At 38.0% G+C, this 27062-nt stretch overlaps 1 protein-coding gene across 4 annotated transcripts; it reads left to right on the top strand.

Moving 5' to 3' along the window:
- Nucleotides 1-509: 509 nt before the first annotated feature.
- NAA35 (N-alpha-acetyltransferase 35, NatC auxiliary subunit) lies at nt 510-27062 on the top strand. Of its 4 annotated transcripts, none has more exons than XM_057428741.1 (23): nt 510-614; nt 1745-1878; nt 2669-2702; nt 5092-5206; nt 6316-6390; nt 7628-7795; nt 8607-8673; nt 9364-9407; nt 9985-10035; nt 10840-10923; nt 12745-12859; nt 13372-13550; nt 14444-14503; nt 15656-15762; nt 15995-16061; nt 17311-17409; nt 18670-18848; nt 20523-20659; nt 22057-22124; nt 22373-22513; nt 24172-24294; nt 25367-25447; nt 26981-27062. In XM_057428741.1, exons 2-23 carry the CDS (start codon nt 1755-1757, stop codon nt 27038-27040), a joined length of 2178 nt encoding a protein of 725 aa, XP_057284724.1. In that variant the 5' UTR covers nt 510-614; nt 1745-1754; the 3' UTR covers nt 27041-27062. The 4 variants fall into 4 exon arrangements, with proteins under 4 accessions (XP_057284724.1, XP_057284722.1, XP_057284723.1 ...); XM_057428739.1 differs by lacking the exon at nt 510-614 and adding an exon at nt 629-795; XM_057428740.1 differs by lacking the exons at nt 510-614; nt 9985-10035 and adding an exon at nt 629-795.

The raw sequence follows: 27062 nt of genomic DNA, 5'->3' as shown, positions 1-27062 counted from the left end.
GCAACCGGACCGAGATCGGGCACCACGGATGCCTGCAGAGCCGCGAGCTGCCAGCGGCAGCGCTCGCCAGCACCATCTGATCTGGGTCAGATCTATACACGCACACCCTGCGCTCTAGCTCAGGAAGGGCATCCCACCCGCTCGCACCGCCGCCAGGCATCAGGTCCTTTCTCAGTGTTCTCCCAGACCAAGCCGAGCGGTCCCAGCTCCCTGGTCTACGGAGAAAGGCTCCCCCTCCCCTTCTCCCTCACCCACGCGCCGCTCCCCCACAACGGGTGGCTCAGGGCACCCTCCCCAGCACCGAGCTCGGCAGACCCACGGCTTCCGCGTACAGACTGGCCCCAGCCCACCCCTTCGTGGAACTCCCACCTGCCCGCCTCACCCCTGACAACCACCCGGCCGCCACCCCCCCACACCCGCAGGCTGCTGCCGCTTGTTGGCGCACGCGCGCACGAGCCCACGCTGGAGGCGGAATGCGCTTGCGCCGGGAACACCAAAGATAGGTTCGCGGGCTGGCAGCGGGGTGCGCGTGCGCGGGTCTCGGTTTCGCTCTGAGAGAAGGAGGGAGCGGGCGGGCGGTGCCGGTGAGCCAGGGACTGAGAGCGGCTGAGACGGTGAGTTCGGCTGGGCCCCTGCCTCGCGCGGTGGCGGGCCGCCGCCTCATCCGCTTGGGGTAGAGCCACTGCTTAGCGTCTTGCCAGGCAAAAACACCCAAGGAGGGAGCATGGAGCGAGCCAGCGGCACTTGTGACCCGCAGCGGTTTTGCCCCGCGGCGGGGCAGGAGGGCCCCAGAGGGTGCCTATCCGTGGTGGGGTAGGGGAGACCCGGCATGATTCAGGCTGGCTGCCGCCTCTGTGCCTCGGCAGGGCCCGGGGAGCGACCGGGCAGCCGGGGACGAGACAGTGCCGGGCGTGGGGACGCGTGACATGTGGGAAGAGGAGCGCCGGGAGGGTCTGAGTAAAGCGGCCGTGACGGCTTTCGAGGGGCTGTTTAGAGCTTGCCGGGCTCGAAGGTGACCCTTGGAAGATCTCCGACCAGGTAAGGGGAAATTTAGCGCTGCTGGTATCGATCGCAAAGACAGACTGACCGGCAGAACGTACAATCTTTCGAAGCTCCCCGGCGTATCGCAAGATTGCAAAAGCACAATACCCGTTTGAGATAAGTAGTCGGTGGAAGTTTGGAAATTATATGCCATCTTGAAGTTGCTTAACATTCCTGCGGTAATTCTGATACTACTTTACGCTGAAGTCTGGGGAAATACGCCTGTTTTCACAAACTTGTTTAGATACACTTTGTGCAAATAATAAACATGTGGTCAGCTTTACAGTTCCCTCTTTGATTCCTTGTGTCTTTCTGATAGTGTGAAACAACAACAAAAAGATTGTGATATCTACATCAAGAGGATTTGATACTGTTGCCCATTTGACTTCTGATTTGATAAAACACTTTGTAATGGCTCTGTTAAGGACACTAAAACTGCTAGAGTTCTGGTGTCTTTACTGGCAGAGGTTTCATAGCCTACAGGGTACTTGCAGAGAAGTAGTGACCAAGAAAACTTTAAAATCATTTTGATTCTTTTTTTATTTTTTTTCTGGTATTATGTAATGTTACTTTTAAACTGAAATCAGGTTAGTTAGCCTCCCTTTCTCACCTGATTCTTCAAAAGAGGGAAAAAATATGAAGTCTCATAAGCGCTTTCTCTAGTTTGTACCTAATGAGCATTGTCTCTGATATGGATTTAAAGGTGCAGTATCATGGTTATGAAAACGACAGTAGATGATGATGATTCAGGATGGGAACTTGGTATGCCTGACAAGATGGAAAAAAGTAATACAAGCTGGATAGATATAACACAGGATTTTGAAGAAGCTTGTAGAGGTGAGTTGTACTGCTGTGTTCTGAGAAGACTTGGAATTGTCCTTTGGAGGACTAAGTATAGTTTTTTGAGGTGTTTTAAGCAATAGTTTGGCTCAGGTTCAAGCTCCAGATGAGCAGAGTACATTGATTCTGTGTTTCCGTAGAACTTCCTGTGTAAGTTAACTGTGAGGTTGAAAATATCAGAAGAACCTCACCTTGCTTACTCTTCCAGGTTACATAAGTATCTTTTTCAAGTTGTTTTTTCATCTTATGTACTTTTGCACCTGTTTTTATCTTTGATTTTTTTTTTTTCCAATCTCTTCTGCCTAATGGAAACCTCATTCATCCATGCATAAACAACACTGTTTTCTCCTGTACATTTTTTGATCTAGTGATCTACTGTTTGTGTACCTACAAAATACATCTAAAGGCTTCATTAAAAGTAAAGAGGAAAAGCAAGTCTTTCAGTAAGCTTCCCTGGAAAAAAATCTGACTTCTGCATGAAGAAGCACAGAAAATTGTTGTTCTGTGTTCCAGGCTTTTCAGATGCTACTAGGTAATTCTAAAACCCCTTTAACTGTTGGAATAGTAGAGAGGGATGAGGAAAGACTGAGCAACTGGGCTTCTTAGACTTGCAGTCTTGAAAGAGCTTTTAAGTGAAAGTAAATGAAGGCAGAGTAGCAATACTTGGTCTGTGTCCCACACCTTGTTCTCTATTGGCATAAGGCAGTTTGGGAGTGACAGGTATATCCTGGAAGATTTGCCCTAAAAGGATGACTTTAATTGCTTATCCTGTTCTCTTTCTTTGTAGAACTGAAATTAGGAGAACTGCTTCATGACAAGCTGTAAGTATGCCTGTGGGATAGTTCTGATTTTTAGATAGGGTTAGTGCCAGTATTTAAATATTTACTAATAAATCATGCAGTATCAACTAAGCTTTTTAAAACTTTTACCTTAAATAAAACAGTTGAAGTATTTATAATATCATTTGTCTTCAGCAGTAGGTACACAATGCACCTGTTAACATGCTGAACATTTCTTATTGTGCCAGTATTATATTTTCAGTTAATCAATGTAGTTTAGAAGTTGGTAACACGTATTATGATCAGTGGTGTTGACACTTACAAGCTATTTTATTTGGACATACTTAAAAAAAAGCCAGAAAGACTTTAAGATTTTAAATCTGATTGCTTTAAATGTCACTAACAAGTTTAGGATAAAAATCAGTATGCTTTAAAATAACTCTTAAATGACATGCTAAAATCAAAATGGAGAGCTCTACAGATTAAGAAAAAATATATTTAAAAAAAAGCATGTGATAAAGTCTTTCTGAATTCATTAAAACATGATGCAAAATTAACATACCTTAAAGATAAAATTGTTTAGCCACATGAGTCTGCTGAATAAGAAAAATTGAATGAGAAAAAAGTGCTTATTTAGTCGAATGGTTGGAATTGGAAGGGACCTTAAAGATCATTCATTTCCCACCTCCATGCCATGGGCAAGGACACCTTCCCCGTGCAGGGACACACTTTCCACTACACCAGGTTACTCAAAACCCTATTCAGCCTGGTCTTGATCACTACAAGGGATGTGTCAGCCATAACTTCTCTGGGCAACCTGTGCCAGTTTTAGGAATAATAGATCAGTAAACAGAATCACACTGTTAAAATACTACAAATTAATAATTACATTATTAAATTACAAGGTGAAGTACAAGATCCTGTACCTGTTTCGGGGCAATCCCAAGCACAATTACAGGCTGGGCAGAGAAGGGATTGCAAACAACCCTGAGGAAGGACTTAAGGGTGTTGAGCCAGCAGTGTGTGCTTGCAACCCAGAAAGCCAGCTGTGTCCTGAGCTTCATCAAAAGGAGTGTGATCAGCAGGTTGAGGGAGGTGATCCTGCCCCTCTGCTCCGGTGAGACCCCACCTGCAGTACTGCGCTCAGCTGTGGTGCCCTCAACACAGGAGGGACATGGACCTGCTTGAGCAAGTCCAGAAGTGGGCTACGAAGATGCTCAGAGGGCTGGAGCACCTCTGCTATGGAGACAGGCTGAGAGAGCTGGGCTTGTTCAGCCTGCAGGAGAGACCTTAGAGCAGCTTTTGCACACCTAAAGGGGGCCTGCAGGAAATCTGAGAAGGCACTTTTTACAAGGATCTGTAGTGACAGGACAATGGGGAATGGCTTTAAACTGAAAGAAGGCAGGTTTAGATTTGATAATAGGAAGAAGCTTTTTACTGTGAGGGTGGTGAGGCACTGGCACAGGCTGCCCAGAGAAGTTGTTACTGCCCCATCCCTGGAAGTGTTCAGGGCCAGGTTGGATAGGGCTTTGAGCAACCTGGCCTAAAGAAAGGTGTCCCTGCCCATGGCAGGAGGGTTGGAACGAGGTGATCTTTAATAAACCTTTCAACCAAAACCATTCTATGAAATGCAAGCCTGCTTAAAGATGTGTGCAACAATGTCACCAAGTAGTTACTTAGTAGAATCAAATGAGAATTTTGAGGTATAATTTTATACATAAGAGTATTTCAGAGCAAATATGCTTTTCTGAATCAGAATTCATACACGCGCAATAATATTTTCATAATAAATGCTCATGTAGCAGTTTGGATCAATATCATATATACCAAAAGCATATGGTTTGCATCTATATCCTTTCCTTCTGTAGGCCAGTCTTTTGTGTGGTTCTCCTGCAAGCTTTTATGCCATTACTGCAAGTGATCCATTGTCACATGCCGAGTTTTTTTTCTATCAGTTTTTTAACATGCCCATTTTAAACAAAGCTGGTATATTCAATGTATCTTATTGTCAGTCTATGTTATCATTAGTTTGTGGGGACATACCTTGCTTGAGTTTATGGATGTAGTATAATAAGAACCAGCTTGTCTGGATAGTACCAGTTTGTTATGTTAAGTGATCTTTAAAAAGATTGTTACATCATTGAGGTGTAAAGAAACAAGTGCACATAGCTTTAGTAGTGGGATATTTGGCTCAGGACTGTTCTTCAGTTTTCTTGTAGCCATCTGTTCTTTTTCACTTGTGGTGAGATCCTCAAATTCATGAAAACCATGATCTCTGAAGATCCGTAGTGATGTTCAGATACCTTTCTTTATTGTCTGTAGTGACGATACAGTGTGCTCAGTTTGTTGACATAGGTTTTTTACACTGTTTTATAAAGACTGTCTTGTATACAGTAACTTCATTCAGAACATATTTTTATTGGTGTTTTAGTTTTGGTCTTTTTGAAGCCATGTCTGCCATAGAAATGATGGATCCCAAGATGGATGCTGGTATGATTGGAAACCAAGTGAATAGGAAGGTTCTTAACTTTGAGCAAGCTATTAAGGTTTGTGTGACTTCCCTGGTTTTGATTATGCTATCTGTAAAAGTGTGATACAGTTTTGTTAAATGGCAGTTAAGCACAATTCAGCATAATTAGTGTTTCCAATCTTTACTTAAAATTTGTTTTTTCTTCTTTAATTTAGATAGCTAAGTAAGAGATAGCTTGTGATATTTACCTCTTTTCTCACTCACATTATCATAATGATGCTAACTCCTCCAGTGAAAAGTACTGTGAAATTGGGTGGTATCAAGAGCTCAGATAAATACACTTCAGAAATGTTTTTTTCAGGTTACCTTCTGCCTCCCCAAATGTGTCTTTTTTTATGAAGATGTATCAGTTAGTTCCTCTTTTAGCTGGAGGAAAACCAGCTTCCTTACAGAAGCTGGAAATTTACGCTTTACGAGACAAAGTGGTTCATTAACCTTGAAGAGAACCTGGCTAATTTAATAACATTGTTAGTAATGCTTAACTATTGATGCACAGTCAAGATAAATTGGTGGAAGGATGCTGAAAGACTGTTATTTTGGAAAAAATAATGCATTCACAAAAGGAAAAATATTTTTTATTGCTGATCTTATTTTGAATAGACTAAGAGAACTTTGTCTAAAATATTGGCCATCTAAGGCATAAGAATGCATGCAGAGTTGCAAACGCTGGACAGATTAAATGAAAGTAATAGGATTGCTGCTGCCTTGGTCCCTACCTTGAAGGCAATAAATCTGCAAATATCTGCAGTGTAAAACACAGTCTTAAAAGAATGGTTCCTATATATTATTGTTTGTTCAATCTTTATTATGATTATACATACTGTTTTGTAATTTAAGTGTTGACCATTAACTAGCTTTGAACTTTTATTTGCTACTTACAAATCAGAATTTTTATCTTAGCTTTCTCTTTGGATATCTTTATATTTGGTCAGTCTTCAACACGGTGGGAAAGCAAAGTTTTTTCAGAATTTGAGGTACATTATGAAGCTGATCAGTAAAGATAATGGTATATAGATATTAAGTCTGAACAGAATTGTAAAGTCGTTTTTGGCTTTACAAATAATAACTTGTATTTTTCCTATAAACTTCTATAGTCTTAAGGGTTTTTTTTCTTTGTTTTCTAAGGATGGCACCATTAAAATAAAGGATCTCACTTCACCTGAGCTGATAGGAATAATGGATACATGTTTTTGCTGTTTGGTAAGCATTTCCAGCTCTTAACATTAGATGATTTTCCTTACAAAATATAATCCTTTAATCCAGTGTAAAAACTGAAACAAAGTAGAACTCAACAAAAAAAGATTGACCAAGCAGAAAATACATACTTAGTATTTTAATTGCCCTGTAGATATTTACATTGGCTATTATAAGATGCATAATTTTAGTTTGGGGGTTTTCTATTACAAGAAATCATTACAGAAGAGAACTGGTAGCGTTTTTAATTCTGTAAAAAAGTTTTACAATATGTTGGTTTTAAATATATGCTATCTGACTGCCTGCTGTATATTTGTGTTTGAATGTGTTGGAAGGTGAGTGTGCAGTAACCTACAGCACTCTTGCTCGTTTCTGTGCAGCCAGTATTGACTGAGCTTACAGAGGCATTTTGAAGAAAAAAAGAAAATACCCAAATCCATTCAGAAAAGAAATAAGCAAATTATCAGTTATTTGTTAATTGTGATTGTTTCTATGTATGTCTTAATTTCCTCCAGCAAATTATACAGATTATTTTCAATTACTGTTTAAAATCACATCAATAAAATTACTTTAGAAAAAGAAAAAAACAACCAATATTTAAAATTAGTTTAGTCCAAAAAGGTATATAAAGGTCACTGTATATTTGATATGGTGTAACATAATTTGTCTTCTCCCCCACTGCCCCATACTGACCCATTTGAAACAGATCAGTGGTCATTAAAAATCTGATCCTGCCATGGTTTACGCTGTTTCAAGGTAGAAATAATTGTTTAAATTACTGAAGCTTTTCTTGTCGCTTAAAGCAGCATTGAAAATAAGAGAGGATCATGAAAAGAAGCTACAAGTTGTAGAAGAGAACATGCAGAATGTTCCTGAGTTGCATTTTTCTGCCAGTTGCATTTTTCATTCTCTATTTGTATAGAAGCAGCTTATAATTCTGTAGATTTTTTTAGTATCATGTCTGAGTCACTGAGATTAGACCTGAACTGTGTGAAAGAGTTTCATCCAGCCCAGAATTTCATACTGTCGGAGGTTTAGTAACTTACTGCCTGCCACAGCTAGCAGATGGACAAAGGTTGAGAGACCTTTTCTTGCCCATTTTTTTGCTAGGTGGAAGGTTGCCATGTTGGGGACTTCCTTAATGACTTACTGAAGCACAGTAAGATGGGAAAAGAATGGAGATACAACAATGAGGACTTGGCTTTCATGAGTAAAGCATTTAATTTCATTTTCTTTTCCCTAGATAACCTGGTTAGAGGGACATTCCTTGGCACAGACAGTATTCACTTGCCTTTATATCCATAATCCAGACTTCATAGAAGATCCTGCTATGAAGGCTTTTGCTCTAGGGATCCTAAAAATCTGTGACATTGCCAGAGAAAAAGTTAACAAAGCAGCTGTTTTTGAGGAGGTATGTATTACAGTGGTTAAATATGTAATGTTATACATAGCTCCGTAATGCAAATAAAACAGTATATTAGAGAAATTCGTTGCAATTTGATTGAGTACTCTAGGGGCAGCAGTACATCTTCCTAAAAGTATTAGACTTATCTCTTTAAAATGCAGCCTTTTTCAGTGAAGGTGTTTCATAATCTTTCCTGTAATTCACTTGAATAATGGAGTCACAAATATTTGACTCAAGAAGCGATGCAAGTCTTGTGGCTAACCATTTGAAATCGGTGTTACTTGTGGTTTTCTTCCTGTTTATTTTCTTATTTTCCTACTTTAGGTAGTCACAATTGACTTTTGTCTGAAATGTTCATCCAGCAGTGGAATCAGAGTCTGGGTTTCTGTGCTTAGAGCAATTTTTCTTTCCTGTGATCTTGGACAAGTCAGTTCTTACTGACTGTATGTAAAATTGTTTAAACAGTATTTCTCATCCATAGTTCTTGTAACATTTTGATAGGGTGGCACTTGATGAAAATGTGAAGGGCATAATGGTATTGAGAATTTATTTAGAAAATAATTACCCCAAGCTGGGTTTGAACAGGAAAGTCACCCAAACCACGGATATACTTAGTTGTGCAGAAGAAAACCAAACTTTTATACTTGGTGTAGTTAAACAAAAACACTTGAAACAAATCAAACAAAAACGCAACAAGAACACAACTCCCCCAGAAAACTAAACCAAACAAAAAGGAATCCCCAAATCCCAACTTGAAAATGTAAGTACTACTGTTTATATTTCGCTACATATTGCTGCTTTGGTTTTTATTTTTCAGGAAGATTTTCAGTCAATGACTTATGGATTTAAAATGGCCAACAGTGTAACAGATCTTAGAGTTACAGGTATAGTCTGTGCTTTCTGTGTATCTGTTTCTCTCTTTTGAATGTGTTGGTTATGCTCACCCAAACCTAGTGAATTATTAGAAATCTGATCTTACGTTTTTTATTAGTCTTGTGAAAATTGGTCGTTTAGTAAAAAGACATGTCAATTATTTTTCCTTGAAGAAAATGTTCAGTTGTTTTTGTTAAATGCCCAAAAAGTGGAAGGAGTGCTTTTAGATGTGCCCACCAGTTGGCTGGGCATGAGCTCATCCAGGACTGAGAGAGACATGCACCACTGAGAAAGTACATTGCTTAAATTCTTGTCTGCCTTGCTATTTGTTTTGATCTAAACAGATGGCTTTTGAGGGAAAAGCAATCTAATAGTTCTAAAGCTATGAATATGTATGTTGTTAGGTGCATATGTAAGTGTATATGTTGGCCTTTTGTTGCACTGTTTTTAATAAATGAGCTTTTTACTGAATTATTTTTAGAAAATTTGTGAACACTTTAGCTTTGGATCAGTCAGTCCAAAGGAAGTGTTCTGATTTGTCTATTGTTGTAAGATATCCCTACCATTCCTCACAAGAATTTTTTTTTGTCTTATCTTTGGGTAATGGGTATGCAAAGTACTAAAACTTGATTTCCCTTGAATACTTTTCTCACCTAAGTGGTGCACTTCTCAGCTTTTAATTGTGCTGTGACTTTTTACAGGTATGCTAAAAGATGTAGAAGATGACATGCAAAGACGAGTGAAGGTATTTTTCTCTTGTTCACTTAGTCAGTTACACTTCAAGTATATTTAACCTAGAGAGGGAATTGGGTTATGAAGAACGGGGCAGGTTTGTGTCACTAAATGGTGGGGTTTTGTTGAAGAAATTCCATAATGCTGGTAGTTTGCCTTCTAGCTGAAAATGCTGAAGATTTCAGACCTTGCTAAACTCTTTAATAGTTGCTTCACCTACTAGTAGGTGAAATCATGGTGTAGAATATAACACTGGGCTGGGCACAGAAAGTATGTATTTCACTTCTGGCTATTATGCAAGTATGCTGTGTGATGTTAAAGTCACTTAATCTACTTTTACCACAATTGACAATATAAAATGTTCATACAATTTCGTTGTCTATTTGGAGAGTGGGCTGAGATAGGTCTCATTACTATAGAAGAATCTTGGATCATTCAAGAACCTAGATTATATGTTAAGAGGTTTTGAACTTCAGAACTGATTTTTAGCATTATTTAAGAGATGAAATGTTCTGAAGTGGGTGAAGGGATTTTCAGTAGCTTCCCTTTGCAATTTTTAAAAAAATACTTGAAATTCCTTTATCTTCTAGAGCACTCGAAGTCGACAAGGAGAAGAGAGAGATCCAGAAGTTGAACTTGAAGTAATTAACTGTTTACCTTTTTTATGGATTTCATGGATTAGTCCATCATTGCCTTTAATCAGTAACAGCTTGTGAGAATATGTGTCACCAGTGTTGCTGCATTAAACATGGCCCTGAACAAATCCTAGGCTAGCTGATAGGCTTTTATGCTTTGAAGAGGTACAGTTCTGTGTTTATTCTAAGGGCAGAATAGTGATGCTGCTGCAAATTTGCCATTCATGCACCTACCTCTCAAGAAAAAGTCATTAGCAAAGTACATGGTCTTAGCTGTCCTGTACCTTCTTCCCTCTGTCTCTTCCCAGCAGCTTTTACTGCTGCTGGCAGAGTCCCTATCAAGAGGAAAGTAGGAAAAGTGAGTGAAAGCAGTGTCAACAACTTACAGAAAAAGTGGTAATTGATGGAGTTGATGTGGCTGATTTAGAGGGATGTAGATTTCCTTTCCCAGTAATGTAATTTTCTTCAGAAGTTACTTTTAACAGATCCTCGGGGAAAAAGGGGAGAAAATCAGTTTAATAATTTGTGGTTGTTCACCTAAGATGAGATTTGAATGGCATTTGCATATGAGGTAGCTGTACAGCCAATGGCTGTGCTTTACCTAAAGTATCTTAGTGTTTTTTGTGTTAGGGCTTTTCTGACAGCAGTAGAGGTTTCTTCTATAAATCATATAATTTTCCTTTAGAATTATGCTAGATGCCATGCTTTTAAGATGAGAGAGCATGCTTAAGTAAATCTGTAGGTTTTTTTTAATAACTTTCAAGATTTAATGTGTACTGCTTAATAATTTGCAGTATGTTTTTATTACAGCATCAACAGTGCTTAGCTGTGTTCAGCAGAGTCAAATTTACCCGGGTACTACTGACTGTTCTAATAGCATTTACCAAAAAAGAGGTACGTTAATTTGGTCTTTGTTCACATTGTGATCGTGTGAAATACACATATTTCATTCTCTATGATCAAGCAATTATTCTGTAGATTCTGTAGATCTGAATTGATGTTGCTGTAAGTAAAGCATTACAGTGGCAACCATGCAGTCTTAGTTCATTTTTTTTAAAAACAGGGAAAGCTAGTTGCTGACATTATTGTGGCATTGCAGAGAAATAGAATATTTATTCTAGAACACTGATAGAAAAATATTTGAGTTTTGGATTACTGTTTTCACACACATGAGCAAACCTTTTCTTTCTTGACTTCAGTCCTTTTCTGTGGGGTTACTTGACATGGGGCAATGTTTTGTCCAAGTCTAGAGAATTGTTAACTTTTCCTTCTGATGTGGTATCTAATTCATATCTAGACCTCTTTGGTCTGAGGAGCAGAATATAACAGCTTTCCAAGCAGGCAATTTCCCTGCCTTTTTGCATATAAGGTTTCCCATTTGTTGAGGGGGGAAGGAAGGAACTGCATGTTTTAGGGCAAAGGGGTGGAATCACACATCACATAAGACAAAGCTTTTTGTTTGAATAGCTTTGTCTTCATACAAGGATAAATATATGTCTATTGCTTGTTGTTATTTCCATTTTCATAGGGAAATAAGTTTAAGTGACATGGGTTTTTCCCCCATATTTTGCTGTTGGAGCAGTTGCACGCTGTACAGTTTAAAAGGCCTTGATTAAAGTGAAGGATTTTGCAAGTATTTGTCATTGATAAACATCAGTGTTGAGGAAAAAGTGATTGATTGAAAGTAGTTGCATTCTGCACTAGTTATATCATAAATCAAACTGACATCAAAGTGATGTACATTGATGTACAATCAAATTCTGTGCTAACTGCTATCAGTTAATTATCTGTACCAAAATCAGATTATCTCAGTGTCACTGAAGTGTGATTACTTATACTTTAAGTTATTTAAATCACAGATTATGTTGATTTGAATTAGATATGCTTAGCAGCTTATTCTTTTGATAGATTTGTGGATGCTATAGTATGTGAACATATATTATGCAGAGCTACAGATTTTGTTCAGCTTCTATGAGATCTTCAGAGGGTTTTAAAAATTTTTTTTCTCAAGTCAAGCTTCAGTTTGACTTGAGATTTCAAATATTTGAAGTTCCATCAGGCATTTTTAGTCCAGTATCTTTAAAACAAGATTTTAAATTTTATAGAGAGCTACTTTAAATGGTACATAGTTTGCTAACAGATTTGGATTCATAGGATGCCAGGAGATAACAGCAGAACATGAATAAAGTTTGCTGATGGACATCTGGTATATTCTAATATTATATAGTGATTTAACTTCAGTTGATAGGCTGTATTATGTCTATATTCTCAAGAATTCTGTCTTTTCTAATGATAGGTGTTTGGTGGGTTTTTTTTCTTCTCTGCAGCTTGGACTTCTGTCTTACCTGGCAGAAGGGTTACGTGGGTTTGTTTTTTTTTACACTCCCCCCCAAATCAAAAGTAGAGGACTTGCGTGTAGTATATACTGCATTTCCAGCTGTAATTCTTGTTAAGGCTTATCTTACATAGCGAAAAATACAGTGTTAAATGTATGTATAGATAGGTAAAATGTCAAGAACATATTATTGCACAAAAATCCGTTTTGGTCATTGGTTTGGGTTTTGGTGGTGTGTTTTTCTTTTGTTTTTTTTTTTTCCAGACCTGGTTGTGCACAAACATTAGAATCCTAATACTGTTTTTGTTTTTCCTCATTCTAGCATTAATTATATACTCAATATATATAGATTCATAATATAAATGTTACTTGCCTTTCAGACGACTGCAGTTGCAGAAGCTCAGAAACTAATGACTCAGGCAGCAGACTTGCTTTCTGCCATCCAGAATTCATTACATCATGGTATCCAGGCACAGAATGATACCACTAAAGGAGGTACATATCAAATACTACCTTTTATTTTTCTTTCTTAAATATGTTTTTTTGATAAACTTTTAGTATCTGTGTGTATTTTAAAACAATTATCATTACTCACTTTGAACTAATAATACTTGTTATACAACCTGTTAGATTTGCATTGTTTGATCTTAATTTTATTTCACTAAATGATGGTTCTCATGAAAATAATACTGTCGCTTCAAAGCCAGAGATAATGTGAACTTTAGATTACATATATTGCACTTGGATCATTACATACACCATTTTAAAATAGGAAACACCACCTCATTGGCTGTACAGGTATACCATGAGGTGGTGAAGGCTGGGGTATTTTTAGATATTAATCATTGTCTTGGTTGGGTAGTTCGTGTCTCTGGGAAGTTAACTGTCAGCTAAAAAGTTCCTTCTTGCTGTTTAATTTATATTACACTTTCAAGTTTCAAGTGAGTTCTGCAAACAGCTTATCTGGAGAATTCTCTCTCATTTTTTCTCCCTTCGTCCTTCAATAGATCATCCTATTATGATGGGCTTTGAGCCCCTTGTTAATCAGAGACTGCTGCCACCAACTTTTCCACGATATGCAAAAATAATTAAAAGGGAAGAAATGGTCCACTATTTCTCCAAATTAATAGACCGAATAAAAGCTGTATGTGAAGTAGTCAACCTGACTAATTTGCACTGTATACTGGTAAGCATGAATATTTCTTACTTAGAGCAAAAAATAAGATCTCAAAGTGTAACTTGTAAAAAAGTCTTTCCATATATACATGCTGTTTCTCATTGGAGAAAAAAGTGGGCTGTATGTATATATCTTTTGGTAATTCTCATTTTGTGTGCAATTTTATTTTTTTTCCAGATTAAGCAATAATCTGCATATGTACCTATTACACAAGATAACGCTTCATACATATTTAAGTATGAAATCCTTGAATAAGCATAAAGTTAAGCACCTGCTAATGTTTTTTCCTTAAGTGATGTTATTCTCAATTACTGCCTACATTTATAAAAACACACTTAAGTGCTTGAAATACTCTTTACCATGCAAACATTCCCTGACTAAAAGCCACAGTTACATCAGAAGATCAACTAAAATCTTTTGCTTTCCTATTTACTGTTAAATTAGTGTTAGCTTGAAGCTTCCAGTACCAGATAAATATAGAAGTTCTGTTACATACCTGTTCCAGTTACACCGTGATATTAACAGTGTCTTTTTTCTATATTATCCTTCTAAATGCTGCATCTGAAGAAGAAAGTTCAGAAGCTTTTTGTGCTGCTAAATAACAAGTAGTTTAAGAAAAAACAGATTTTAGCTACAAAGCGTGTTCTCATTTGTTCAAATTATTCATGCTTATTTCCTTGCAAGTTGTATAAGCTGTTATCTGTGTGTATATGTGTTTGTGTATACAAAATACAGATGTATTTCATAATTGCATATATATAAAAAATGCAAATGCATATCCATGCATTTGCATTTTCAGTCCATCCATTATTATATGTATAATAACATAAATACGTGTGTATGTATAAAAAATTTGGCATATTAACATGAATTGTCTTTTTTTCTCCCTAAATGTAAATTAGGACTTTTTCTGTGAGTTCAGTGAGCAATCACCATGTGTTCTTTCAAGATCCTTGTTACAGGCAAGTCCTAAAATATGTCTTTGGGTAAAATACTTCTACATCTGTTGCAAATATGGCTTCATCTTAATTTTTCAAGTATTATCTGCATATCAGTAATATATCTCCAGAAAATTATTTACTATATGTAAATATTAGGTATATGGAGACTTATGTGCCGATGTATTTTTTAAGCACTTTTAAATACTGTTGTTTAGATAAAGTTAATACATGCGAATTAAATCAAAAGGTGCTAAAAGTTTTTTTTTCTGCCATAAGGCTGGGCTTGTACATGCATTTTTATGCTGTTCTCCATATGCTGTCTCAGGTTGGGGCTGGGCATCTTCCCTGTTTCAACTGAATTTCATGTATAGACTGCTTCTATTGCTGTAATAGTAAAATTGATGGCTAGAGCAGAACAGGTTACTACTTTTCTTCTCACTGCTTTGCTTAACTTTGAAAGCATGTTGTATATTCCTGAACTCAGAATAAATACCTCCTTGTAGGATATTTTTATTTGACTAGGGTGTCCCAGGATGTCAGAACTTCTTTACATTTGATCCCAATTAAACCACATATGAAGCCAGTTAAATTTACTTGCCAGTAGTTAAAATGTTTTCACTCTTTGTGTGGTCTGGCTTTCCACTGGATGTGTTTGTGCAGTCCCTTTTGGGTGCATGACTGCAGAGCTTCTTTTCCAGCTGCTGAGAAAACATGTAAGAAAGGGACATGGCACTTACGGAGAAAAGTGGAATGAGCATCAGACATAACCAATGAAAGTAGTAGTATATGCAGGGGTAAGAAAAAGTCTACATTAGTCTGACGATCTACCTTTATCTGCCTCCAGGGAAACCACGTAACTTATTTTGTTTATCTTCAGAAACATCTGTCTGATAAATAATCTTTAAAGTCCAAAAAAATAAAATCTTTTCACCTGCACTGTCTTATGCAAATAATAGAGCTGTATTTTGTCATGGGAACACCAGAGAAGTGACAGATCTTAATATGCCTCTGTTTCTGTGTGTGGCTTTGTACCTACCTGAGCCATTTTAATTCTTAAAGCAATGTTACAGGTTTCTGATAGAAAGCTCTTATGGCACCTGTATTCTATGTGTAATTCCTAAAGCACTGCTTTTAATTTTAAGCATGTTTCTAAAAACACATTTCCATTTTCAGACAACTTTTCTGGTGGATAACAAGAAGGTGTTTGGCACACATCTCATGCAAGATATGGTAAAAGATGCTTTAAGATCTTTTGTCAGTCCTCCTGTACTTTCTCCAAAGTAAGTGGTTCTTGAGTTTAGTTGCATGTGTTTACATGTCTGAAAAAATATTTCTGCTGACAAAAGCAAGGACAGACATACAAAGAGCATATATGTTTTGTACTTAGGGTGTATGTATGTATTAGTCCTTGCAATTTGTTGTTGCTGCACTCATGTTTCTTTTTTAATTTCATGCTGTGTAGACTGGTGACATTTGTGAACATATCTGTGTATGTGGATGTTTTCCTTTTAGGTGTTGTCTTTATAATAATCACCAGGCGAAGGACTACATTGATTCCTTTGTGGCACATTGCGTTCGGGTAAGCATTCATTCCAGTTGCAGCATGTTTATACATATATGAGAACTTCCAAGGTTTATTTGTTTGAAAATGAGACTAATTTCTTTAGACACCTGAAATGAAGGCAAAATTATAGAAATTGGCTATCATAGAATGGTAATGCTTTGTGTAAGTCAGTGTAATTTTTGTTGTTTCTTTCCTGTACTATGCTTCCAGACTTTTCACTAACATTAGAAACCTGCTTCATTAAAAATCTGCACTGACTACCTCTCTACAGGGTAGTTTCATGTCACAAAACAAATGCAAAGGACTAGTAAAAACAAAATTATTTTTACACTCCAGTTTAAGAAATTTTAAAATTGGTTTAGAAGATTCAGTTATTAAATAACACAATGAAAATGTAAGGGAATCATAGAACTATTTAGGTTCAAGAGACCCTTAAGATCATCAAGTCCAACCATTAACCTAGCACTGCCAACCTCACCTCTAAACCATATCCCTAAGCACCACATCTACAGTCTTCTAAGTACTATCAGGGTTGGTGACTCAACCACTTTCCTGGGCAGCCTGTTCCAATGATTGACAACCCTTTCAGTGAAGAAATATTTCCTGATAACCAGTCTAAATCTCCGCTGGCACAGCCTGAGGCCATTACCTCTTGTCCTATCACTTGTAACTTTGGAAAAGAGACCAGAAACTTCCTGTCTCCATCCTCTTTTCAGGTAGTCGCAGAGAGCGATAAGGTCCCTCTCTGAGCCTTCTCTTCTTCAGACTAAAAAACCCCAGTTCCCTCAGCCGTTCCTCACAGGACTTGTGCTCCAGACCCTTTACCAGCTTCACTGCTCTTCTCTGGACCTACTCCAGCGCCTCAATGTCTCTCTTGTAGTGAGGGGCCCAGAACTGAATACAGGATTTGAGGTGCAGCCTTACTGATGCGGAGTAGTCCTGCTGGCTGATATAGGCCACTTGGGCACATGGATTTAGGCATAAGAAATCAGAAATCTCTCTCTCACTGCAGCCATTCTCTTCTGAATTAAATTACTAAAGGATGCTCTTTCTATCTTGTTTACTTGTGTACAGGGAAATGGATACTTCTTACATCACTCCAGAGATCTTGCTTGCCTGCTAGCTTGCACTCCTTAGGGAGCCTTAAGGAACCTACCTACTTATATGGATGTATAAAACAGATGTCTAAATAGACATCATAGTACTCCTCCTGAAGTTTCAAAGTTGTAATGAAAATTTAAAACTATCCTTTCTTTTCTTTCAGCCATTCTGTAGTCTGATTCAAATCCATGGACACAACAGAGCTCGTCAGAGAGATAAACTAGGTCACATTCTTGAGGAATTTGCTACCCTTCAGGATGAGGTAATGTCCCAGGCAGCAGGCCAGCAAAATTTTCTTTCCAGGTATATTCCTACCAGAGTGGAGCATGTGGTAGTAGATTCTAGATGAATGAAACAACTCCTTGATCTTAAAATCTTTAGGACAAGGATTCCTAAAATGCAGCCCAGGAAGTCTGTAAGTTGCATCCAAAGACTTTTTAGGTCTCTTGGACAAATGAATTACATTTTTAAGATTAATTTCATGTAATTCCACTGCTTGTAGTCTCTATCCTGTTTATAACTGTCAGTCTGCAAGATGTAACCAGGGTGAGATGGATGAGCTGTGTTTATTTACCTTTGAAAATTCAGTCTTGCAGCTATGTAAGATGTAAACTGAAAAATTTTGTAACTGTTTCAAAATATATGTATAAAATAATAATTCAGAAATGTGCTCTGATTCTGAAGGTTTTGCAAGAATGGGGAGTGAAAGATTCTAGGGAAAGGTATATTTTCACTTCCTGGAAATGTATTTCTTCAGCAGTGAGAGGCATGAAATAATTAAGTATTTTCCAAGGTGTGTGTGCTAAGGAGAACAGTGAAGGAACTTGGAGGATGGGGGATGAGGTATTTTGTGCTTCAGCTTCTCTCAAGGTGATTTTATTGAGAGTTTGTTGCAGTCCTGCAGCTGAGACACACAGTTTTTTTCACTTTGTAGCAGGTTATATTGATTGATTTGTTCAGGGGTACTGACAACCTTTCAACTGGGAGACTTAATGTCTTCCATAAAACTACTTTTGAAGGCTGAACTGGTCTTATCAATGGTGGGCCACTGTGTGTCTTGCATGTTAAGCTTATAAATTCATTTTTTCAATGCAGGTAGTTTTGTTTTGAGTTTGGTTTTTGTTATTTTTCTTCAGGTAATTATTGCTGGTATAGTAAAATGAATAAAAGCTTGAAGTAGAGTTTCAGTGTTAATGTGACTGCTAACAATTTGTATGTAAATACTTTTTAAAAAATGAAATTTAAAAAAGCCTGTTATTACTGTGATATTATTATGCAGAGTGGCCTTTTTATTTCTCTGTGCAGCAGAATTTACGTATGTGAATAGCTTTCCTGTTCTCTGACAGCTCCAGACTATAGAGGTGGCAATATCTGTAAAAACATATTTCTGTCTCATAATAGGGAGTGTGGCTTCACTGACCCAATTTGTATTCAGATTTTTATTTCTGGCAGAACTTGGATGCTGTTTCAGTTAAATGCACTTCCTCCTCTGTCTCTTACTTTGCTCTCTTTTTTTCAATAGGCAGAGAAAGTAGATGCAGCGCTTCATAGTATGCTGCTGAAGCAGGAACCACAAAGGCAACATTTGGCTTGCTTGGGCACCTGGGTCCTGTATCATAACCTTCGTATTATGATACAGTATCTTCTGAGTGGCTTTGAGTTGGAACTTTACAGTATGCATGAATATTACTACATATATTGGTAAGAGGATGATTTATTTGACAGCTGTTGGAGGAGAGATGTTCCCACAGAGCTGCAGATATTGAAAGGAGAGACTTCAACTGTGATTTCTTTTAATCTTGCTCTACACAGTATTTAGTTTACTTATTCATAAAATTACGAGTGGAGGAAAAAAATATCTGATGGTCTCTTTTCTAGACTTACTAAGTAGTGTACCTGTTTTCTTCCCTGAAAGAGTAACTTGCTGTCATGTAGCTTTTTAAAATTGTCTTCTAATGACAGTGAATGAAAAGTACAGTGATTTTTGTCAGACAAGAAAATGCAGGATGAAAGCAATTCCCTTTATTCTTTTCTGGTTTTGCAGTACAAAGATCAATAGTCTTGTTGCTCTCTAGTATTTTGAAAAGGATCTTCTGAGTTGTGACTTTAATCTGAAGGCTGACTACATAAAACCAACATTTTTATCCTGTGAGCAGATTTGAGGAGACATCTGCCTGTAGTGAAAATGACTGCGCTATGTGGATTCAAAATACTCTTTATTTTTCCACTTCCATTCACATTACTTTCGTAGTTGATGACTTGATCCGAAAGATAAGTGGTGGTTCATGTCTGATTCAGCATTAAAAATTTGAGGTTGAACTTTCCTGTGTTAAGGATTCTGTACTTTGCTGGTTTTGGTTTTTGGATGTGTTTTTTTCTGTAAAGCTACCAGTAAGCTCTTACTATATAAGCTGTAAGCGTTCTTTCTGAGAGATTAGACTGGTTCAGTGCATTGAGCTTCAGTGCATTTCATTATGTTTCTATGCTGTTTCATTAGTGGATTTGCCATTAAATGAGAAAATGAGTGCTCTAGATATTTACCAAATGATGGCAATGTTTTTTAGGTATACCTCAGTAACTAATACCAAGTTCTCTGTAAGACAGTATTTTTTACCTGCCTCTATTTCCCCCCACCATTTTAATAAAAGCACTGTTAATGGGAGCAGTCATGTCAACTGCTTTATCTCCTTACTCTGAGAGAACAGAAGAAGGACAAATAGAAAAAAAGAGGAAATTTCTGACAGGGAATGTGCAAATGAGATTCACTATTATTTCACAGCAATTTTCATTCTGAATTGACTTCTTATTATGTATTATGTCTTCATGTGCTCCAGATCAGTAATTTGTAATTTTTTTATAATTTTTTTCTATTCCTTTTGATTTGAAGTCAGTCAAGAGACTGGACCCTCTTCTGCTCACTAAGAAATTGCTTTTAAACAATTCTTAAAGATTTATTTTAAGTCTTAAGGAATTGCATGGGTTCCTCAAAAAAGTAGTTCCTAACAAAATTAGAAAAGGTATGAACATTGTACTTTTTTAAAAATGCTTCATTTGCTAGCAGAAGGAAGAATTCTAGAAAAAATTGGTCTTATACAGGTTTTGAAATAATAAAAAGCTTAGATTTCAGTAAATTTATAAGAAACTTGCACACCTTGAGCTGTGTCTGTGAAATCTGTGTAATGTCTTATTTGAAAAGAGAACAACAGATCACAGACTAACCCGTTGATTTCAGGCGTGCAAAACAGTTGTAAGTGCCCTAAAAGGTGTTCTTCACTATTACTTCTTGGAGTACATGACATGGCATTCAGTGAGCGTGTGTATTATGAATACGTTTTTCACTGTAGTATGTAACACTACCTACTATTTTTACTGTAGGTATCTATCAGAGTTCCTCTATGCATGGTTGATGTCAACACTGAGCCGTGCTGACAGCTCTCAAATGGCAGAGGAGAGAATAATGGAGGAACAACAGAAAGGCCGTAGTAGTAAGAAAACAAAGAAGAAGAAAAAAGGTATCTGTGCGTAGAGTGTAACTTAGACTCATTTTTCCTCTGCCTGAATTAAAATGATTTAAAATGAATTAAAATTCATCATTTAAAGAGTCAACACTGATGTGGTTATGAAAAATGTCATGAAGTTTATGAAGGCTGAACGTAAAACTTTTTTAGTTAAGAAGTCAGTGGCTGTGTAAGAGTTTCCCAGTTACGTATTTACTTATTTTTAGCTATGTCTTTCAGAAGAACCCAGGCTTATATATAGTCATAGCTTCACCAGTTGTGTTATATGTTTGATGCTGTGAGATGTAATTAACAAGTCCAGAGCAATTCTACCTTTCCACAGTCTGTAATTTCTGTGGAATTATTTTGTTTTTTTTCTGTGACTGTAGCTAGATTCAAAGACTAAACTTTCTGTGTATTTCTGTAATTTCTCTGGTTTCAGAAGGTATTAAAGCTGGTATTACCAGCTTTAATAAATCGTAGTCACTGGTTTAAATGGTATCATTTTACAATGGTAAGTTGCCCTGTATTAATTCAGTGGCAGTACTGATTTGCAAAGCTCCTTTAGAAATTCACACTTTCTCTGGTGTACATGCATAAGAGGAGATGAGAATTTCCCTTCCTATGCCATAGCAGTCTCTGTGATCGGAAATGTAAGCCTGCTACCTAAAAAGTGCACACAAACCTTTTTGACACAGATTTAATGCAGATTTGCCATACCTAAGTGGCTACTAAGATTGTAGTATGTTGGAGTTAGCATTAACATTGCAGATAAACACCATGCAGAAGCTTGCTTCTGTTCTTTGCTCTTCCTTCTTTGTGTGTTTATCCTTATCCCCTTTTCAAGGGGAACAAACAATTAGATGTGAATACCTCAAGGTCATGTCAACTAAATTCCCTTGTATCTCAAAATTTAAAAATTACTACTGTATTTTACACTTTTTAAAAAGATGCCAAGTGTGGGGCAGTTTGGCACTAGTTAAATGCTGGAAGGTAAAGGACAGTTTATTATCAGGATAAAAATCTTTTCTTATTAGGATAAAAATGCTTTAACCTTTTAGTCATCAAAGATTAAAAAACAATCCATGAACTAAGGAAACAGGCCTCTCAACTACAGTCTTTAAATTCTAGATTATTAAGTGTTGTATAATAACACTAACTGTCTAGGCCAGTTTATTTCATGGATGTCAGTGTTGTGTTCATGTGACTCTTAAGTATGTCTTAAGATTCAGTGTAATCAGGAGCTAGGTGAGCAGAAATGCACTTCCATGCATTTTATGCTTCAGTTGTCTTTATTTTGAAATCTGAGAATTTTATAATTTTCAGAAAATTTTAAATAATTGTTTCCATCTGAAATTAGTGTATGTACTTATGTTGAATTAAAAAAAAGAATTTTTGTGTGAAATTTTCAGTTCGCCCTCTCAGCAGAGAGATCACCATGAGTCAAGCATACCAAAATATGTGTGCCGGGATGTACAAGGTAATATGTTTGTGCTTGGTGAACACTGGCTTTCAGTTTTTTTTCTCTGTAATAAGTATCAAGCAGATGCTGTATGCCTTTTTTGGTTTTACTGGGAATGGAAATTAAGTTCAGTTTTACAGTATGATATGATAAATTTTCTACTATTTTTCTATCTTACCAGTTACAGCTAAATCAACTTTCATTTTGTTCACAGAAAAATACAACATAAAGTTAACACTTCTTTATATTTATCCTTTCCTTTTTAGACAATGATTGCATTTGACATGGATGGCAAAGTAAGGAAACCTAAGTTTGAACTAGATAGTGAACAAGTTCGATATGAACACAGGTTTGCTCCATTCAACAGTGTTATAACACCACCACCAGTCCACTACTTGCAGTTTAAAGTGAGTACTCTTAAAATGTGGTGCCACTCACACTTTTGTAAGTAAGTCATTTACTCACCTGCTTTAGACATTGTTGTCAGTGTAAAAGGAACCTTTAGTATCTCAAAGTTCGTACTGAAGCATAAGTAAAAATGGCAAGAAGTTCTAGCTTTAGTTGTATGCAAGAAAAAACTATTGCTTTGAATTCTTAAGAAAATTAGACTCAGATATTTAAAAATTGGTCTAGTGGTTTGAGATGCTTGTGTTGGTTTGCATGAAAATATAATCTCTTGGAAGTCTAGTCAGACTTTTTAGCTGCAGTTCATATAGCTGCATGTTTCTATTACTACAGCAAGCAAACAGGAAAAGGAAACTAAAGTAATTTTGAGTATTAAATAACATAAATGTTGGTTGGAAAGGACCATTAGAGGCTTGTCTTGTCCACTCTTGTGCTTGAAGTAGCGTTATAGATCACATCAGCTGTGTCTTTGTCTAGCCAAGTCTGAAAAAAATCAAAGGATGGAGATTCTCCAACCCCTTTGGTTAACCTGATCCAGTTACTTTTTCTTGTCCATTTAGTCTGTGGATAACCAGATTGAGGGCTACATTACTTGCCTGTTTTCCAAATATCCAGTCTGAATTACCTAAGCTGCAATTTGTGGCCTGTCCCCCGATGTTCTGTTGCCTGCTGTTAACAAGAAGCATTTGTCTTCTCACAGCTCTGTAACTGTCTTTCAAGTAGTGGTCTGCTATTAAGATTACCTATCAGCATTCTGGGCCATTGACCTCTCCTTGTGGGTCATGTGCTCTAGACTCCCAGCCATCTCTGCATCTCAGCATCTTTCTTATCCTGAGCAGATCCAACACTGGATGCAGTATTTTGGATGTTACAGCACAAATATGGAGTATAGAATAATAACCTTCCTTGGTCTGCTGGTCATACTCCTCCTTCATAGTCCCATATGAGGCTTGTAGTTAGAACACCTTGTTAGCTTGTGTTCAGTTTGGTGTTCACAGTAACCCTGCTACTCATCCAGCTGGTTATTAGCCTCTACTGATTTGTGGGGTTATTCTGCCTCACGTGCAGAAATCTGGGTGTTTCTTGTTGAATTTAAGATTTCTGGTGGCCGGACTTTTGTTTTTACAGGTCTGTCTGATTAAATGGTGCTATTTTATATGCCAGTCACTTTCCCTAATTTAGTGCTACAAACACTGGGGAAATTAAGACAATCATGACTTTCTTGTGGTCACTGAGGGGTTTTTTATCCCTAAAGAAAAAAAAGTTGGAAGTATCAAAATTGTATAAAATTAACTGTTCATTCATTTGAACAGTTGTATTATCTTACTTGCTATAAACTGAATAAATAGTATCATACTTTTTATTTCTCCTGTTTTTTTCCTGTAATTTCATACCCTGATGCATGGCACTATTAAAGCAAATTAACAAGTTCTTCAGGAGATAGATTGTTTTACAAAGAATATGGGAAGTTTATTATATTTTGTGGTACTATAATTAAGTACCGTATTGCTGCTTGGTTTTTGCCATTTTAAATGTTTTCAACTGAGTATTCTTAAAATATTATTTAGTTAACTGAACTCTTCAATATCCTTAAGTATATATGTTAAATTTGTTGGCAACTGATTTTAATACACATACATATATTTCTGCAACGTGCTAGGAAATGTCTGATTTAAATAAGTACAGCCCACCTCCTCAGTCATCGGATCTCTACATGGCAGCTAGCAAACACTTCCAGCAAGCTAAAATGATTCTTGAGAATATTCCTAATCCAGACTATGAGGTAAGACTGAAATATTGCAATTTATGCTCATAGTAGAATAAATATTTGTTTTCAGCTGGATCTGCTTGGGATCCAAAATATACTTTGTCAAAATGCTGAGCAAAGCTGGGTGCGTTGATTAAGCAGTAGAGAGAGGATAGTGATGGTGTCTTATGCAATGGTCTGTTTCAGGTACATTAGATAATGTAATCAAGGTTGTGCTCACTGTTCCAAAACCTCTCCCTGCTAAGTATCTTAAATAGTAGATAGCAACTTAGTTCCATCTTGCATGTTTCCTTCTGGTCCTGTTGTAAAAGTGTATCAGTTTTATCAGGAAGGTGACACATGCCTCCCTCACTTAACTTGGAATCTGGTAATTCAGATGTATTCCTGAGAGGTGGGAAAAATAGGTTTAAATGTCATCAGGCTGAAAAGAAGATTTTGTCTGGCACTTGTTTCCTGGAGCACTGGGCTGTAAACATAAGTAGGAATTTCCCTCTTTGTCCATTGCTTAAAAACTAGGTGTCTGTGATTGTATTTTGGAATAAAGAGGATGTTCATTCTGTTGCATCTCGGAGGGTTAAAAACAGTTATGGGATTAGGTTCTCCTGAGAATGTAGGAATCCCCGCCTCATCCCTGGATCCTAGTTGCATTCACACACAAGTCATCTGATTGAGGCTAACCAGGGTAGTTAGAATAAGTTTGAGTGTGCCCAGAGCACTTCCAGGCAAAAAGCCACCAGTCTGATACTTGAGTTTCCCCTTCTCACTGTGTCATAGTGTTGGGAGTCGGTGCCTAAAGGCTGTCTAAACCTTTATTTGGATGAGTGCCTCAGAACTTGCCATAGCATGGGGAGCAATCGTTTCTATGATCTGTTGAATTAAAAAATAGAGTATTAAAATAAGCACTCCCTTTATTAAATTTCATTAATCCAGCTTTTATACTTAAAAGCAAATCCAAAACACCTCTGATCTCTGTTAACTCATTCTGTAAGAGGACTGTTGTAAAGTATGTAAACATTTGAATGTGACCTCAGAAGTATTTCAGAGATAATATCTTTCACTTGTAAACTTATTGCTGTCTTGTGTTTAGGTCAACAGAATCCTGAAAGTTGCTAAACCCAATATTGTGGTCATGAAGCTTCTGGCAGGAGGCCACAAAAAGGACTCCAAGGTAAGAAAGTTGAGTTGAATGTGAAATTTAGTATTACACACAATGCTACCACAGGTCTCTTACAGCTGAATGAACAGATTGAGGCCACAGTTACTCTGACTCTTAAAAGAGCTGGGAAAGTAACAATCCATTTTTCCCTTGGAAATAGTTTGTTGCAGTTATTTAAATATGGAATACTCTCGTTTCTAAACGTTTGGAAAAAAAATTGGGAAGTGCATGTGAGAGGACATGTGTGAATATGGGCATTCCTCAAGAGCGGGAAGAACACAGTGGGGAGAGTGGTGAACACAGTGGGGAGAGTGGTGAACACAGTGGGGAGAGTGGTGAACACAGTGGGGAGAGTGGTGAACACAGTGGGGAGAGTGGTGAACACAGTGGGGAGAGTGGTGAACACAGTGGGGAGAGTGGTGAACACAGTGGGGAGAGTGGTGAACACAGTGGGGAGAGTGGTGAACACAGTGGGGAGAGTGGTGAACACAGTGGGGAGAGTGGTGAACACAGTGGGGAGAGTGGTGAACACAGTGGGGAGAGTGGTGAACACAGTGGGGAGAGTGGTGAACACAGTGGGGAGAGTGGTGAACACAGTGGGGAGAGTGGTGAACACAGTGGGGAGAGTGGTGAACACAGTGGGGAGAGTGGTGAACACAGTGGGGAGAGTGGTGAACACAGTGGGGAGAGTGGTGAACACAGTGGGGAGAGTGGTGAACACAGTGGGGAGAGTGGTGAACACAGTGGGGAGAGTGGTGAACACAGTGGGGAGAGTGGTGAACACAGTGGGGAGAGTGGTGAACACAGTGGGGAGAGTGGTGAACACAGTGGGGAGAGTGGTGAACACAGTGGGGAGAGTGGTGAACACAGTGGGGAGAGTGGTGAACACAGTGGGGAGAGTGGTGAACACAGTGGGGAGAGTGGTGAACACAGTGGGGAGAGTGGTGAACACAGTGGGGAGAGTGGTGAACACAGTGGGGAGAGTGGTGAACACAGTGGGGAGAGTGGTGAACACAGTGGGGAGAGTGGTGAACACAGTGGGGAGAGTGGTGAACACAGTGGGGAGAGTGGTGAACACAGTGGGGAGAGTGGTGAACACAGTGGGGAGAGTGGTGAACACAGTGGGGAGAGTGGTGAACACAGTGGGGAGAGTGGTGAACACAGTGGGGAGAGTGGTGAACACAGTGGGGAGAGTGGTGAACACAGTGGGGAGAGTGCTGGTTATCAGGATTAGCAGGTGCCATGTGGGTCAGAGGGAAGAGAGGGCCTTCAGACTTCCTGCAGAAGGCTAAGCATAGAAGAATGAAGGAGCATACTGAAGAGGCACACCCACCAGTCTACAGCTGTGTGCCCATTACTGCTGGAGAGTGATTGGCATACCCACAGCTGGGCTGGAATATTTTCCAGGCGTTAAAGAGCCAGGATTATTTTTTTCCCATTTTTTTGTGGTTTATTTTTTTTTCTTCTAGTTGCAGGGTATCCCTCATTTAGAGCATTAAATTCAGTAGTACTGCTGTGTGATGTTTTTAAATATCTTATTTCTAGGTTCCTCCAGAATTTGACTTCTCCCCTCATAAATATTTTCCTGTTGTGAAGCTTGTTTGAAAGACAAGAGAGTAGGATATCT

The sequence above is a fragment of the Pezoporus wallicus genome, unplaced genomic scaffold (assembly GCF_028554395.1).
Source record: "Pezoporus wallicus isolate ANWC-B61680 ecotype Strahan unplaced genomic scaffold, APGP_CSIRO_Pwel_v1 contig_708, whole genome shotgun sequence".
Classification (NCBI taxonomy): Eukaryota; Metazoa; Chordata; class Aves; order Psittaciformes; family Psittacidae; genus Pezoporus; species Pezoporus wallicus.
This window is presented reverse-complemented; position numbering and strand designations above follow the sequence as displayed.

Coding starts and splice junctions, on each gene's coding strand:
- NAA35 (XM_057428739.1), top strand. CDS start 725: ATGGAGCGAGCCAGCGGCACTTGTGACCCGCAGCGGTTTTGCCCCGCG. Junction 5,207..6,315: donor ACTTTGAGCAAGCTATTAAG/GTTTGTGTGACT, acceptor TTGTTTTCTAAG/GATGGCACCATTAAAATAAA. Junction 20,660..22,056: donor AACAAAGAAGAAGAAAAAAG/GTATCTGTGCGT, acceptor TGAAATTTTCAG/TTCGCCCTCTCAGCAGAGAG.